Below are 14,871 nucleotides of genomic sequence, written 5' to 3' on the forward strand. Positions count from 1 at the left end.
AGGAAAAGCAGGACATTCTGAGGTCAAATCAGAAACTGGGGTGGCTTCTGTAAATTGGACTATCCCTGGAAAATAGGGACACGGAGAGTCTGAAATACGTCAATTTTTTTCAGTGGCCAGCTTAATTACTCAACAAGGCTTATCCTAATGCTGATTGAGTTCATGACTGCAGCCAATAATTTAATGCTGTTATGACAGAAGCTTCTGAAGTGGTCAGCTGTATGAGCTAGTCATTAACCAACTTGAATCAATTCCAGTTCCTTAATTAAAATATGATAGTGTCAATCCTATTTAGCTCATTTGATTTAATCAGTCTTAATTTGCCATGTGTTACTTTTCAAGACTACTGTAGTAATTTAGCATTTAGGATGGCATAGTAATGACCAGCGTTTTACAGTTTTATTGTACATCTATTGCAATTCCTAATTGCAAATATAGTGTAATGTATTTTGTTGCTCCCCCCCCCCACACTTTTCTAGCTAACATGCTAAAATTTTGGATTGGGTGCAATGTATTGTATCAGTGCAACAAGAAGTCTGGAATGACTCAAGGGCTTGGTTCAACATAATGTACTGCAGAGGCAGTCTAGGGCTGTGGCAATATGAAGTATAATCCAATCCATGCTAACCAACCCAGGACACGCTTTGCACTTGTGCAGTGCTATTTTCACAAGGGATGTTTAACTCAGGATCAACTTACCTGGAGCTAATAACCAATGACTCATACATCACACAAGATTGGCACCTCCCATGTTCCCTGGGGACAGCTTTCCACAAAACAGAAATAAATGTGGGATACAGGATGGTGAACGAAATGAATCTTTTGTCTGTTCCATCGGGATTCATGTTTTTGATTTTGACAGCAGTTGAACTGGGAGCAAATGAGCCTCTACAATATTTAGGACACATAGTCAACCAGCCCAGAAAAGGCCATCTTTTACCTATCTCTTATAGCACCCTATTTCCAGGTCAAGGTGGGTGGTAGAAGGGATTGCAGACATTGCCTAGCATTAATTCAGTAACATGGGTACCTTTTTGACCAAACAGACTTGCTCCTCTGCAAATGCTGATATAGCAGCACACACATGGATATGTATGTTCTTGAGAAAACGCTTGCTTGCATCATTCATCTCAATTGATCTCTCTGTATTTGTCCACTGAATACATGTACTAAATATTTTTTGCAGCAGAATATTTTTATCCAGCCTTCCTTCCTCCTAGAGTTTAGTTTCTTTTTTAATCAGTCTTTTCCACAAGTCAATTAAATTGTAGCCATTGAGTTTAAACCAGCTTAGTTTCATGGTGTCTGGTCTGACATCTTAGTGGATAACAAACTGAAGGCTGCTTCAAACACACGTAAGTCTCCTACAAGTATATTTTTTGTATAGCAAAGTACATATACATTATGCTGTGAAGGTACATCTCTCTCTCCCCCCTCCCCCGCTTTCATATGTGCTGGTGTCCACACAGGACATGTGTTATCCCTTATCTGTCTTGTGAAAAGCAACCCTGACAAAATTTTGTTCCTTTGTCCAAGAAAAACTTATGCAATCTTGTTGAGGTATTCTTTTCAAAAACAGTCTTGCCTCATTTTTTCCTTCCTTCTACACATTCATGTCTAGATTCAGTGTTATTTGCTATTTTCTGCTTTAGTACTGCTGAACCACTGTGACCTACTCTTCTTCCTTCCATCATTCAATGTCAGCCGAGGTCTGAATTGATATCCTCATTTTGTCTATAGTCTCTGGAGACCTGTCAAGAGCTTCCTCAACAAGCTGAGCTCTGCTCAACAAGATTTTCTTTCACCCAGTTTCTTTAGTGTCCTGAATTTTGAATGATAGATAAAGCAGTGACTGCTGTCGAGCTTATTTCCCCAATTATTGTATATTCTATGTATTGTATCTGTTTCAAGCCTGTAAGTTACCTTACATTTGCCCTGCTAGCTCCACTGAACTTTTTAAACCATGTGAACTTGTCAACTTGTTCTACATACTTTCTACTGAATGGTACTTCTGCACACTTTTCCTCTTTAATTTCAGCCACTGTATTACCAGCTTTTATTATGAGACCACAGCTGTGTTATCCTCTCCATCCAGGTAGGTATATTATTGTGATGGGAGCACCATTAAGTTCTTAAAATTAACATTGCCTTCTGTGCCCCAAGATGTGGCAGCTGGGCCTTATTAGATTCTATACATTTTGTTTAATTGATTACCACATTCATTACTTTGAATTGTATACCACCTTGGGAATTCAATCTGAACTTGCAAAGCCACTGGCTGGAAGGATTTGGATGGTGTTTAAGTGTTCCTTTGCTAGCAGAGAAAAGTGCCGCTGGGAAGGCAGATCTGTGGCGGATCTCAGCACACCCAAGAAAAGCTTAGTGGGTGTAGATCTACCACTGGTGGTTTCTACTAGCAGCAGGCCCTGAAACCAAACATGTCGACATCTGTTGAGTCCAATACCCCTTCATTCTCCCATCTACTGTTGGCAGAATGCTTCTGAATAGTCGTACCTTGGTTTTTGAACAGCTTAGTTCTTGAACATTTTGGCTCCCGAAGGCCGCAAACCCGGAAGCGACTGTTCCAATTTGCGAACTATTTTTGGAAGCCAAATGTCCGAAGGGGCTTCCATGGCTTCCGATTGCCTGCAGGAGCTTCCTGCTGCCAATCTGAAGCTGCGCTTGGTTTCCGAACATTTTGGAAGTTGAATGGACTTCCAGAACAGATTCTGTTCAACTTCCAAGGTACAACTGGACTACTTTGCTGGGAATCGCAAGTGAAAAAAGCCCTATATGCATGTGGTTGGACACTGTGGGAACAGAAGGCTGAACTAAATGGGACTTCAACCTCATTCAGCGCTTCCTTGGCTTCTGGGCTGGGGGTTTATCCCACAAGGGCCAGCAGTGATGCCAAAATCCAGCATCACCTGAGCTCTGTGACTGAAGTGCAAAGTGTTTGAGGACCGTGACATTCGCAGGGAAACCCAAAATGCTTGTTTACAAAGCTATTGTACTACCAACCTTACTGTATGCTTGTGAAGCATGGACCACTTATAAACACCATCTCCAACTCCTCGAAAGATTCCATCAACGGTGTCTTCAAAACAATTTACACATCACTTGGGAAGGCAGGCAAACTAATGCCAGTGTACTGGAAGAAGCAAAGATCACCAGTGTCAAAGCAATGATTCTTCAACGTCAACTTCGTTGGACTGGTCATGTTGTTCGGATGCCTGATTGTCGTCTTCCAAAGCAACTACTCTATTCCGAACTTAAAAATGGAAATTTTTAAAGTGTAATGCTGGTGGTCAACAAAAGAGGTTTAAAGACTCTCTCCACGCAATTCTTTTAAAATGTAGTATAAATACCGATGACTGGGAAACACTGGCCTGCAAGTGCTTCAGTCGGAGAACAGCCTTTACCAAGGGAACAGCCTTTACCAACATTAGAAACTCTATAGTAGTTTCTAATTTGACTGAAGTGGTGCAGAAATCAAAATTGTTCCTGAAATAATGTGTTTTGTTAAATCTGGCCTTATCTTTAAATTTTGTGCATCACTTTAGGCAAAAAGCAAAATGTATTATTATTTTTTGAACGTGTAGTTAGAAAAGGGAAGCACAGTTCTTAATTTGACAGCAGGCTTCTTGCCTCTAGAAATATATTATAATTGGGAGCAGGAGGGTAATTGCTTTAGGGATTTTGTGTAGAAAGCTGAGTTGCTGGTTCATATCAGACTCCTGAGCTTGAATTACTTTTTAATACATATTCCTGCCTAACACATTAGCAAAAAGAAAAACTCTCATGCATGCAATTGGTGTACTTCTAAAAGAGCTTGCCTATTTAGTGTTAGACATAAAGATCCACCACGCTGATTGTTTCTGCAATTATTTGGGTTTCGATTCATTCATCTTCAACTACTTTGCATTTCTTATCATTTGAATTGATCTAAAGGAGTTTCATCATTTCATTTTTTGGGAGGGGATTGTAGTATAGTAACAAAGGGAAAGATTAGAATGTGAGCGCTAAGCTTGTATTCAGTTAAGAGTCTTCCCTTTTATACTGCTTAAAACTGAAAAAGCAACACAGTTAATTCAGGCCCATTGCCATTTTCGTAGAGTATGGAAATCCTAACAAAAACACATTTATATAAATAGATTAGAACTGGAAAAAAGGAAGAAAATAAAGCATTAACAGAAGGGATTGTTACAAATGTGCTTTATATCTGATGATCGCATTGTATTTGTACAATTCTTACTTGTACTAAATGGAAATCAGACTATCTTCCAGCTTTTCCTTATAACCATAATGAAATGTATGGGGGAAATCCATTAAAACAGAACTACTGAACAGACTGCAGATGGACAGCAGGATGTAACTGTTTAAATAAAACAGTGTAGGCATGATCCAGTCAAACATAAGCACTTTTAAGTCGCATGCTTAACTCTCTTCCACTAGAGTCAACACGACTCTTAACTTTGGCTAGATAGTGCCACAAGTATTTTCTTCTTACCTTGGGAATAAAACAACACATCATGGAGATATAAACTGGTATGCTGATATGCATAACATAGAATTACAATTTAGAATATAAACTATTTGTAGAAATGTATTATTATTTGACTCGGTCATTATTCAGTAATAACTTGACTCTCATTTTTATTGACTGAAAGTCTAGAGTTCTCCCAACCAACAGATCCGCTGTTCCATAACATGATATTTCAGGGAAAGTTTGCACATCATTAAAGAGGGGCATATTTTCCTCATAACTAATCTGGAAGTTTCTCTGCTCAGAATTTGGTGGGAATTTCCCATATATTCCCGAGCCACAAAATTGTAAACATACCATAAGTGAGAGCTGGACCATAAAGAAGGCTGATCGCCGAAGAATTGATGCTTTTGAATTATGGTGCTGGAGGAGGCTCATGAGAGTCCAATGGACTGCAAGAAGATCAAACCTATCCATTCTTAAGGAAATCAGCCCTGAGTGCTCACTGGAAGGACAGATCCTGAAGCTGAGGCTCCAATACTTTGGCCACCTCATGAGAAGAGAAGACTCCCTGGAAAAGACCCTGATGTTGGGCAAGATGGAGGGCACAAGGAGAAGGGGGCGACAGAGGACGAGATGGTTGGACAGTGTTCTCGAAGCTACCAGCATGAGTTTGACCAAACTGCGGGAGGCAGTGGAAGACAGGAGTGCCTGGTGTGCTCTGATCCATGGGGTCATGAAGAGTCGGACACGACTGAACAGTTAAACAACAACAACCACCATAAGTGCATGATTAAAACTGAAACAAAAATACGTTACGTTTTAAAAATTCTGGTCCTTTATTATTTATGAAAGCAGCTTATTAATACATTTTGTATAATAAAAAAAATCACAGGAAGCCTCATACCAAGCTGGACCATTTGTCCATCTTCGTCCCATACCACCTACTCTGACCAACAGCATCCTTTCTCAAGCAGAGAGCAGGAAACATCATCCTTTTAACCGGAGGTGCCAGGGAATAAACATCAGGCCTCCTGCCTGAAAAACATGTGCTCTACAACTGAGCTATGCTCCCACTCCTTTATGTTCTACCTTTATTTTTTTATTAAAAAAAACAAACCTCTACAACTGAGCTATGCTCCCACTCCTTTATGTTCTACCTTTGTTTTTTTATTAAAAAAACAAACCTCTACAACTGAGCCATGCTCCCACTCCTTTATGTTCTACCTTCATTGTTTATTAAAAAAACACCAGTTAATGTGTGTGTAAAATGAGAAAGGAACTTGCTTTTAATAAAGTCAAGAAAAACAGCATTTACAGAATTGGTATTTTAGTTTAAGATCTCGGAGATCCATTGTTCATCACTTACAAGGAGTTAATGGGCACTTCTGACTCAACAGCACAGGGCCAAGGGTACGAGGCGTTTCTATTGCCTCTCATGCTCTGAAGAGCTTACAAAGCAATCACTGTAGAATGGTAGGAAGGGAAATGCAGTATACTTCTTTTTAAAAGGTGCTGAAGTTTGTGCACGGGTGTCTTCTTACTGTCTGTGATTGCTAGTTCTATGCTGCACTCGGGGATTTTGGCCTGCATCCTAATTTTCGTTCTGTGAATGAAGCTAGATGTTCCCAACAGGCTCTTTCCTCTTAAACCTCTGAATCTCTGCTTCTGAGGACTGGGGGGAAACAACCAAAACAGAATGGCATATGGCAGGTGGGGATGGCTAGCAGCAAGAAAGTGAGGTTGCGTGGGCAGAAGAGCCTCTTTACTCACACGGAAATCCTTTGGATCCATGCCCTAGTTCAGGGGTAGGCAACCTAAGGCCCGGGGGTCAGATGCGGCCCAATCGCCTTCTCAATCCAGCCCACGGAAGGTCCGGGAATCAGTGTGTTTTTACATGACTAGAATGTGTGCTTTTATGTAAAATGCATCTCTGGGTTATTTGTGGGGCATAGGAATTCGTTCATTCCCCCCCCCCCCCAAATATAGTCTGGCCTACCACATTGTTATGTACTGAAGTTCTCACCCTGGGCCAGCAGGGGGATACTGTAGATAGTTATGCAAATAAGGAATCGAAAGTGACATTCAGTGATTGGGTAATTTTAGAAAATTGTTACAGTTACATTGTACTGGAGCTCTATATAACCAGGCTGACTGAACCCTTCAGTTCAGTTCTGTCCTGGCCTGTGAATAAACAAGAGCTGTTTGAAGAATCGCTGTGTCGTTTGATATGTTCACCCACAACTTAATACACATAGTCTGAGGGATGGTGGACCGGCCCACGGCTGAAAAAGGTTACTGACCACTGCCCTAGTTTCTAGGGCAATAGAAATGTAAAGGTACAGAAAGTGGATCAGATAGCTAGTTTCTACAAGAATGGGATTGTGTGGCAGGTGGAGTGTCATGATGCATAGGAGGGTAATTTTTCAATCATTCGTTGTGCGCTGCCATGAGTCTGGCACAAAAGAATGGGACTTAAAAATGTATTAAAATAAATAAGAAGTATTGCTTTACAACTAGGAACACCTTCAAGCAAGGGCTGCTTTACAAATGGCAATTCTCTTAGGGGGAAGGGTTTTGGTTTTTTTAATGAACGAACAAAAACGCCTGTTGCGTACATGTAAAAAAGTTCTTGCTTTACTACATGTATATGATAGGAAATTCCTAATGTGCAAGATACAGGTACCCAGTGTGCAAAAGACATCTGCGCAACCTTCTCGTATTATTGCAGACAAAGGTATTCTTCCTGTATATTTGCATAGGAACAGAAATCAACGTGTTATCTTTGTTTCATGCTCAAAAACAGAACACTAACAGCACAATCCTATGTGTGTCTAGTCTGAGGTAAGTACGTACAGGACTGCAATTTAATTTATTCAGTTTTGGAAATAAAAGCATTCAGAAGAGTGCTGTGCAGAGAGGGACTACAAGCTGGCGCTAAGTTTTTAAACAAAGAATACTACTGTGGTTCAGAGGCCATTGAGATCAGAAAACATTAAAATAAGGAAGATGTGAATATTTTCTGTTTCAGTAAAATAAATAATGTTGCAGTCCTGCGTGTCAGAAGTAATAGCACAATACTGAATATGTCTACTCGGAAGCATATCCCACTGTATTCAGTAGTGGCTTGGCCCCAGGTATACAGAATTGCAGCACAAATTATCACAGAGGCATGATTTCGCAGAGTTAACAAATCAAAATTGTGGCATGATTCTCTCTTTTCAACTTTAAAAAAAAAAAAAATATAGGCATAACTTGGATATGGTAAGTTCCGTTCCAGACCACTGCAATAAAGTGAATATTGCCAAAAAAAAAAAAGGGAGTCACACTATTTTTATTTTGTTTCTCAGTGCATATGAGTGTTATGTTTACACTATTAAGCAAAGACTCCCTGGCTGCAGGGGCGGGAGGGGAAAATCCTGGCTCCAGCCCTGGCCAGCTCCATTCTCGAGAAGAGAGGCGGTAGTAAGAAGGCCTCATTTCCGTGGCTGGGCTTCTTGCTGCTGCACCGACATCCTCACAATCATAAATTTCTGTAAAGCACAATAAATCACTGTGCAATAAAAAGAGGTATGCCTGCATAGTTAGGAGGTGACCATTAGGAACAACGGCCATCTACTGCTAATAGTGACCAGTTTTTGTCCAGCAGAGGGAGATTATACTATAAAATATGCAGCGTAAGACAGCGAAAGATAATTTCACTGTAGCTTTGTTATTCTCTCAATGTCATTTGTCTATGCTGATCATAAACAACATTTAATTAGGAGATATGTATATGAAAACTATAAAATACTGAACCAATGATAGTCTAAGGCTAGCCTTGGAGTAAATCTTACTCAATTCGATAGGACTTACTTCTGAGTAGACATGCCTAGGATTGCACTATAAGAGGTAGATTAGTATGCACTGATGGTCAAAACAGAGAAAGATTAATAAAGCATAATCTCTCCCTAATATTTACTGTAAAATTCAACAGTGTACATCTCTTCGCCAGGAGACCATACAGGATATAGATGACAAACATGTTTAAAGTTTTGTCTTGTCTTGTGAAGCAGCTTGTAAAATCCTTATTAATAAGCACTAAAGTTTCACTTGTCCAGATAAGATTCTATCGTGCAGTTCTTTAGTTAATAAAACGTAAGACTTCTTACAACTGTCCAAAAAATATAGTGGGTCACTGATTTCAGATGGATTAAATCCTTCCTGGACCAACTGGAATTTTTGTTGCTTGAAAGTTCCTGTGATTTCCATTACTTCCTACAGGCAAAAGAGAAGATTTTTTAGTTTGTTTGCTGTAAACAAAACAGGCTCACCAAGAGATGTGTTACATCTTTATCTGGGGGGAGATGAATATCTTCAGAGTCTGAGGCTACCTTTGAATAACTCATGAAACCATGGTGCAGCATGATGCGAATGAATCACAATGACCTTGGGTTGCTTAGAAGGTCAAGAATCTGGGAGGTTTTGCCTCTGCTTTTAGTTAACCACAATTTGCCATATCCTCCAAACCTGGAATTCTGATTAACACCAACTTTAGTCAGTTTCTACAAACTAGTTCCATAACCCTTGGTTTGAATTTGACATGTTTGAAATTAACAGTTAACATTAATGACTTTTTTTTTAATGTCCCATGACATTCTAAACCAGAAGCAAAACTAAACGCTTCTTAACTCCTCAGCCACAATGCTGGAGGAGAGAGAGGGAGCACATGATCGCAAGGTTTGTTCTTGCTCATGTACATCACAATAAACCATGGTTTAACATGAAATGCAAAATGCAGCTTCATTAACTTGGTTCACACAAGAAGGAAATCCAAACTATGGCTTACTGAGACCACGTGAAAGTCTGAGCTATGAGTTGTAGTCAATAACAAACCTTGACCACAGCTTGTGATTAGTGAGGAAATAAATCCTGGGAGGCTGCACACACATTTGAACTGTTTTGGTAAGCTATAGTTTGGCTCATTGTGTTGTGTGAACCAACTTAATGTCAAGCATGGAGTTCTGAAGCTTGAAGCAGAATTTATAAAAGTAGCTTTATAATACACCAATATCCTATAATTTGCTGAACTTTTAAATCTATAAATTTGTTTGGAAACTAAAGATTATATTACAAAAATGTTAAGAGATAATATTTGACACAAAGATTGATACAAAGGGTTTTAGCTGCCCACATACATTTCCTCTGAGTCATACAACTGTCACAGAAATCAAAGATGGAAAAGGCAGTGAGGTTCATCTCTATACTGACACATGCTTTATTAATTCAATTTTAAAAAATCCTTTGCCCAACCAAAAGATGTTCTGCAAAAGCCAGTAAGGACAACTAGGTACCGTATTTTTCGCACCATAGGACACAGTTTTTCCGTCTTAAAAACTAAGGGGAAAAGTCTGTGCGTCCTATGGAGCGAATGCAGGGAGGGAGGCAGGCAGGAAAAGCCCCCAAGCCACACACAAGCTTCGTGCGGCTCTTGCGGGCTTTTCCCCAGGAGGGAGAAGGGACTGACGCGGTCAGTCAGTCCCTTCTCCCTCCTCTAGAAAAGCCTTGCGCAATCTCTCCAGCCGCGGGGAGGCTGTGCAAGGCTAAAGAAGCCAACTTTTAAAAAATCTCTGTATCTCTACCTCTTTTTCTTTTTTTCGTCCTTTCACCACCCCCTTCTTTTCCTCTGGATCAGTGTTTTTATCTAGATTAACGTTTTAGTTTGGAGGGGGGATATTATAAAAAAGGAAACTTTGCAGCTTTTATTTTAGTATACAATAAAAACAGATTAAACAAAACACAAAAGAAGGAAATAGCACAGAAGAAGAACAGAAAAGGGAAAGCCATTTACCAGAGGTAGATCTTAACCCTTGCCTCACCTGGGAGCTTCTCCAGGCAGGAATTCCCTCGGCTTAAGTGGGGTGGGGGGAGAGTGGCGGGTAGGGGGGTACCTACCTAGACAGTGAAGCCACATGTCTCTCCAATGAAAATTGGGAGTGGGCATTGTGTGAAGTGGCTGTGGATCTCCTGCCGCAGACTTGTAGGACTGTATAGAGTTGGGAGGGCCACCCGCGGGTCATCTAGCCCAGCCCCCTCACAATGTAGGAATTACAGCTAAAGAACGCCAGGCAGATGGTCCCCCAACTGCTGCTTAAAAGCCTCCAGTGGTGGAGACCCCCAACACCTTCCAAGGTCATAGAATTGCAGGGTTGGAAGGGAACCCCAGGAGTCATCTAGTCCAGCCCTGGTGGACAGCGGGCACAATCCATCCCATTGCGCAAGGCTAAAGATGCTGCTCAAGGCTAAAGAGGAAGCCAAGGCAGTGAGCGGGATGGATCGCGCTCGCTGCCTTGTCTTCTTCTTTAGCTGCGCTGGAGAGGTTTAGCTCCTGGCTGGAGAGGTTGCGCGGCTATGGATCCCGCTCGCTGTCTTGGCTTCCTTGCTCTTTGGGGCTGGGGGGGGGGACCCAGGCTTACCCCGCAGCCCCAAGAAGCTCTGGGAGAAGTGGACAGGCTGCACGCAACCTGTCCCTTGCTCTTTGGGGCTGGGGGGGGGGAATAATATTTTTTCCCTTGATTTCCCCCTCTAAAAACTAGGTGTGTCCTGTGGTCCGGTGCGTCCAATAGAGCGAAAAATACGGTATATATACCAAGGCATGTGGTCATATATAATTCCCCTGATCTTATTTTTCTGCTCTTTCTCTTTTTCCTATTGCACTGTGTGAGGAAATACACAGAGATGCATTTGCTCAATTCAAAAGCAATTCTTAAGAGTCTTCCTATTAGAAGCACAGCAAAGCTAAAGTCTTGCAGGATTCAGTTCTTAGTATGTATCTTTCAGTCTCACCCAAGAGAAGCCTTTATTACCTCCCAGTACCCCTCCCTACCAGATATTGATGCAGGCAAGGACCCCACAGCCCCCCTGGCTCACAATATTCCCATTCACAAAATCCAGTTATGAAACGTGGTGGCCAAGAGATGTAAGCTGAGACTGTATTTATTTTATGGATAGCCAACAGAGTGCATTCCATACGTTGTCGGATGACAACTCACTCCTGCCCATTGGCCATGCTGGCTGGGGTTGGTGGGAGTTGGAGTCCAACAACAACATCCAGAGGGCACCATGTTGGCCAGCCTTGACCCAACACTACAAACAACTGTCTACTGACTTCACTTTTCAAAGAGTCAGCAGCAACTTGGTGCCCCCTCCAATGTCACTGGAACTACTGACCATTGGCAATTCTGGCTGAGGCTGATGGGTATTTTAGGTCAAAGGATCTGGTGGGAACCAGCTGTGTGTGTGGGGGGGGGGGGTGAGTCTGCTATTATGTAATTTCTAATATGCTCTGTTCTAGATGCGGAATCTCTACATTCCAACATTATTTCTTTTCCCAGTTGAAATTTCATTTTGTTATTCCTGATTCATGTTTCTAATCCCACTAATCCCTTTATATTATCTTTCCTGGGGTACACAACTCTTTCCAATTTAGCATAATCTGTAGTTTTCATTAGTGTGCTATCTAATTCCAACTTGTTAATGGAAATGCTAAAGAGGACTAAATGTACAACTGATTTCTGAAATACCCATTAGGTAGCTTTCTCTGAAGTCATCACTTAGTGTTCAGTATGTGTGGCTTAGTAGATCGCTGAGCTGATTTCCTGCTAATGATTAAGAGGCTTGGAGACATGCCTACGGTGCTTTGTATATTATTACCTGGAGTCTTATAAAGAGTGGACAGGCATAGCTGGGCAGATACATCACCACATGTTGATAAAGTTGTTCCAGATCTAAAGACTTATTAGGCTTTAAGATGACAGAGGCCATTCCTGCTTTTCCTTCATAACCTGTAGGGGATTATTCATGTTATATTCATTAAAATTCAAAAATGCCCAGCTATCAAATGATATAGTCAGTGCTTCTGATATTACACCATAGTATCGCTTTTGGATAAATGAAGAAAACACCATAATAATTCATGGTTCTGGTCGCACATCACCCCACCCCACCCGTTTGTCTGAGCTTCTTTCCATAACTGTTTAAGCCCAGCTTCTGCTGGGGAGGGTGGGATATAAATAAATTTTATTATTATTATTAAACCAGAAAGTTGTATGGGTCACTTAAATCTGTGCTTGCTACAGTGAATCATATCTGGTTCAGATTCCAAGCTAGCATCACAAGGACAGACTTGCGTTAATAGAGTGCACAGTCTGTTGTTTCTTTTTCCATAAGAGCCCTTCTAAATGCCTATTCTAGTTTTCAGTATTGGGAGCTAAAAAAATGCATTTTATATTAAATGGATGCTCCTGAGCTTGAGGAAGAAAAGGGGGAAAAATGAACAAGAATTGTTTTACTAATACTGCAGGGAGATGGTATTCTTGCTGGTGCATGGAATTTGTTTCCAAACATTTTAAATAGCTATGTGAGTGCTCCTATAGGAATAGTAAAGTTGGGAGCATTCAGGCTTCAGCAGTTGACACAGTGACTCCTACCCATGGGAAACAACCGGGGTTTCTCTATGGTATTTTCGATAGCTTATGGCAATGAGGCAGCAGAGATGGCATTAAAGCGAAGGAGCATAAGACTTGATTGTGACTTCATAGGTTAGAGCTATGTGAATGTCAGACCTGTAGCAAAGGCAGCAGTTAAGAAACTGTACTTCTCTTTCATTCTGTAGTGCTCTGTTAGATGCTTAGCATAAAACAATGCTAATTTCAAATGCAACTCCCCCCTCTGCAAAACTGTCATAATGATCCCAAATACATGTAGTGGTACCTCTGGATGTGAACGGGATCTGTTCTGGAGCCCCCTTCGCATCCTGAATAGAACGTAAGATGCAACTGTGCATGCAAGGGTCGCATTTTGCTGCTTCCGTGCATGCGTGTGATGTCATTTTGAGCGTCTGTGAATGCGATGAAACCCGGAAGTAATGCGCTCGGTTACTTCCGGGTCGCCGCGGAGCATAACTTGAAAACGCTCAACCTGAAGCACATTTAACCCAAAGTATGACTGTATTGTAAGCTTCGTTCATTTTAAGTTTTCTAAGCAAATATTTCCCCTGCTGATTAACAGAATTAAAAATCTGCAAATTAAGTTATTTACATTTTAGCTAGCTCTCTGTGTTGTTTAGTTTTATGCATGCAACATTCAATGCATGTGTGAACATTTTCTTTCGTCCTCCATCCCAAAATAAGGCCATATCACAAACTACTTAAGGCTAAAATACTATATGCACATTTAATGTGGCTCGCTTCTGAGTAAACACACATACAGGATTGCATTGATAAAAACTGGTTTCCCGGCATAGGAACTTTTCTCTTTTGAAAATAGAAACAAAGCCTCTGTATGGAAGTCTGGCACACTTAGGAGGCAATATAAACCTCATTGGAACATAGTCACCAGTACATCATATACAGACCTATTACTGATGCTGGCCAGGGTGGAAGGTGGGATGGATGGAAAAATGCTGTTTTGCTGTGCTAGTTCCTTGGCTGATGTATTGACAATACCTTTATCAGGCCTGTTGCTGCTACATGATGACAGCAATGGTGAAGCTGCATCCCCAAATGCCCCATTTCCATTTAGAGGAGTTCCACTTTGGGGTTTTCCTTATTGGTGGGTCAGCCTCACTGTCAGTGAAACCCCTCTGGCAGATCTAGGTGGGTTCGGTTGAGGAACGTGTACACCTCGTCAAAAAACCCTCCAGCAGAGCTGACTGGGAATTTAGATAAGTGTCACTTCTCTGGATCATATCATAAGCTTGTTTGTTACACACTGATGTAAGGTAAAGGTAAAGGGACCCCTGACCATTAGGTCCAGTCGTGACCGACTCTGGGGTTGCGGCGCTCATCTCGCTTTACTGGCCGAGGGAGCCGGCGTACAGCTTCCAAGTCATGTGGCCAGCATGACTAAGCTGCTTCTGGCAAACCAGAGCAGCGCACGGAAACGCCGTTTACCTTCCTGCTGGAGTGGTACCTATTTATCTACTTGCACTTTGGCGTGCTTTCGAACTGCTAGGTTGGCAGGAGCAGGGACCGAGCAATGGGAGCTCACCCCGTTGCAAGGATTCAAACCGCCAACCTTCTGATCGGCAAGTCCTAGGCTCTGTGGTTTAACCCACTTTCAAATTTCATTATTTACTTCATTTTTTAAAAAGCTTCCTTCCTAACGAATATCCCTTCAATATTAGCAGATGCCATTTGCATCAACACTATTTACGAAGTAAAATTCCGAATATTTTCCTTACCTTGTACAGAAACCCCATACACGTTGGCTTCCTGTATGAAATCCAACATACCGATGACATCAGAAATCTCGGTAGTGGCAACGTTTTCCCCTTTCCATCTAAAATGAAAAGTGTGCAGGTAAATATGCATAGTACCTCATGATAGCTTGCAATTCTGCTTTTT

At 41.4% G+C, this 14,871-nt stretch overlaps 1 protein-coding gene across 4 annotated transcripts in view; it reads right to left on the reverse strand.

Annotated features, from left to right (window-relative positions):
• Positions 1–5,301: 5,301 nt before the first annotated feature.
• The window catches only part of SLC27A6 (solute carrier family 27 member 6), a 44,471-nt gene continuing 34,901 nt past the window's right edge, over positions 5,302–14,871 (reverse strand). The window contains exons 8-11 of one of the 4 annotated variants that reach the window (XR_014013111.1): positions 14,709–14,806; positions 12,179–12,309; positions 5,714–8,743; positions 5,302–5,646 (exon numbers count right to left, since the gene is read on the reverse strand). Coding sequence is in view for 1 of the 4 variants with exons in the window: in XM_081213712.1 (XP_081069838.1) it covers positions 8,567–8,743; positions 12,179–12,309; positions 14,709–14,806 (406 nt within the window). In the remaining 3 variants the exon portion in view is untranslated. Of the gene's footprint in view, positions 8,744–12,178; positions 12,310–14,708; positions 14,807–14,871 lie in introns of all 4 variants that reach the window. The other 3 variants (XR_014013112.1, XR_014013113.1, XM_081213712.1) reach the window with 3 other exon arrangements.

The sequence above is a fragment of the Podarcis bocagei genome (assembly GCF_964188305.1).
Source record: "Podarcis bocagei genome assembly, chromosome: 11".
In the NCBI taxonomy this organism is placed as follows: domain Eukaryota; kingdom Metazoa; phylum Chordata; class Lepidosauria; order Squamata; family Lacertidae; genus Podarcis; species Podarcis bocagei.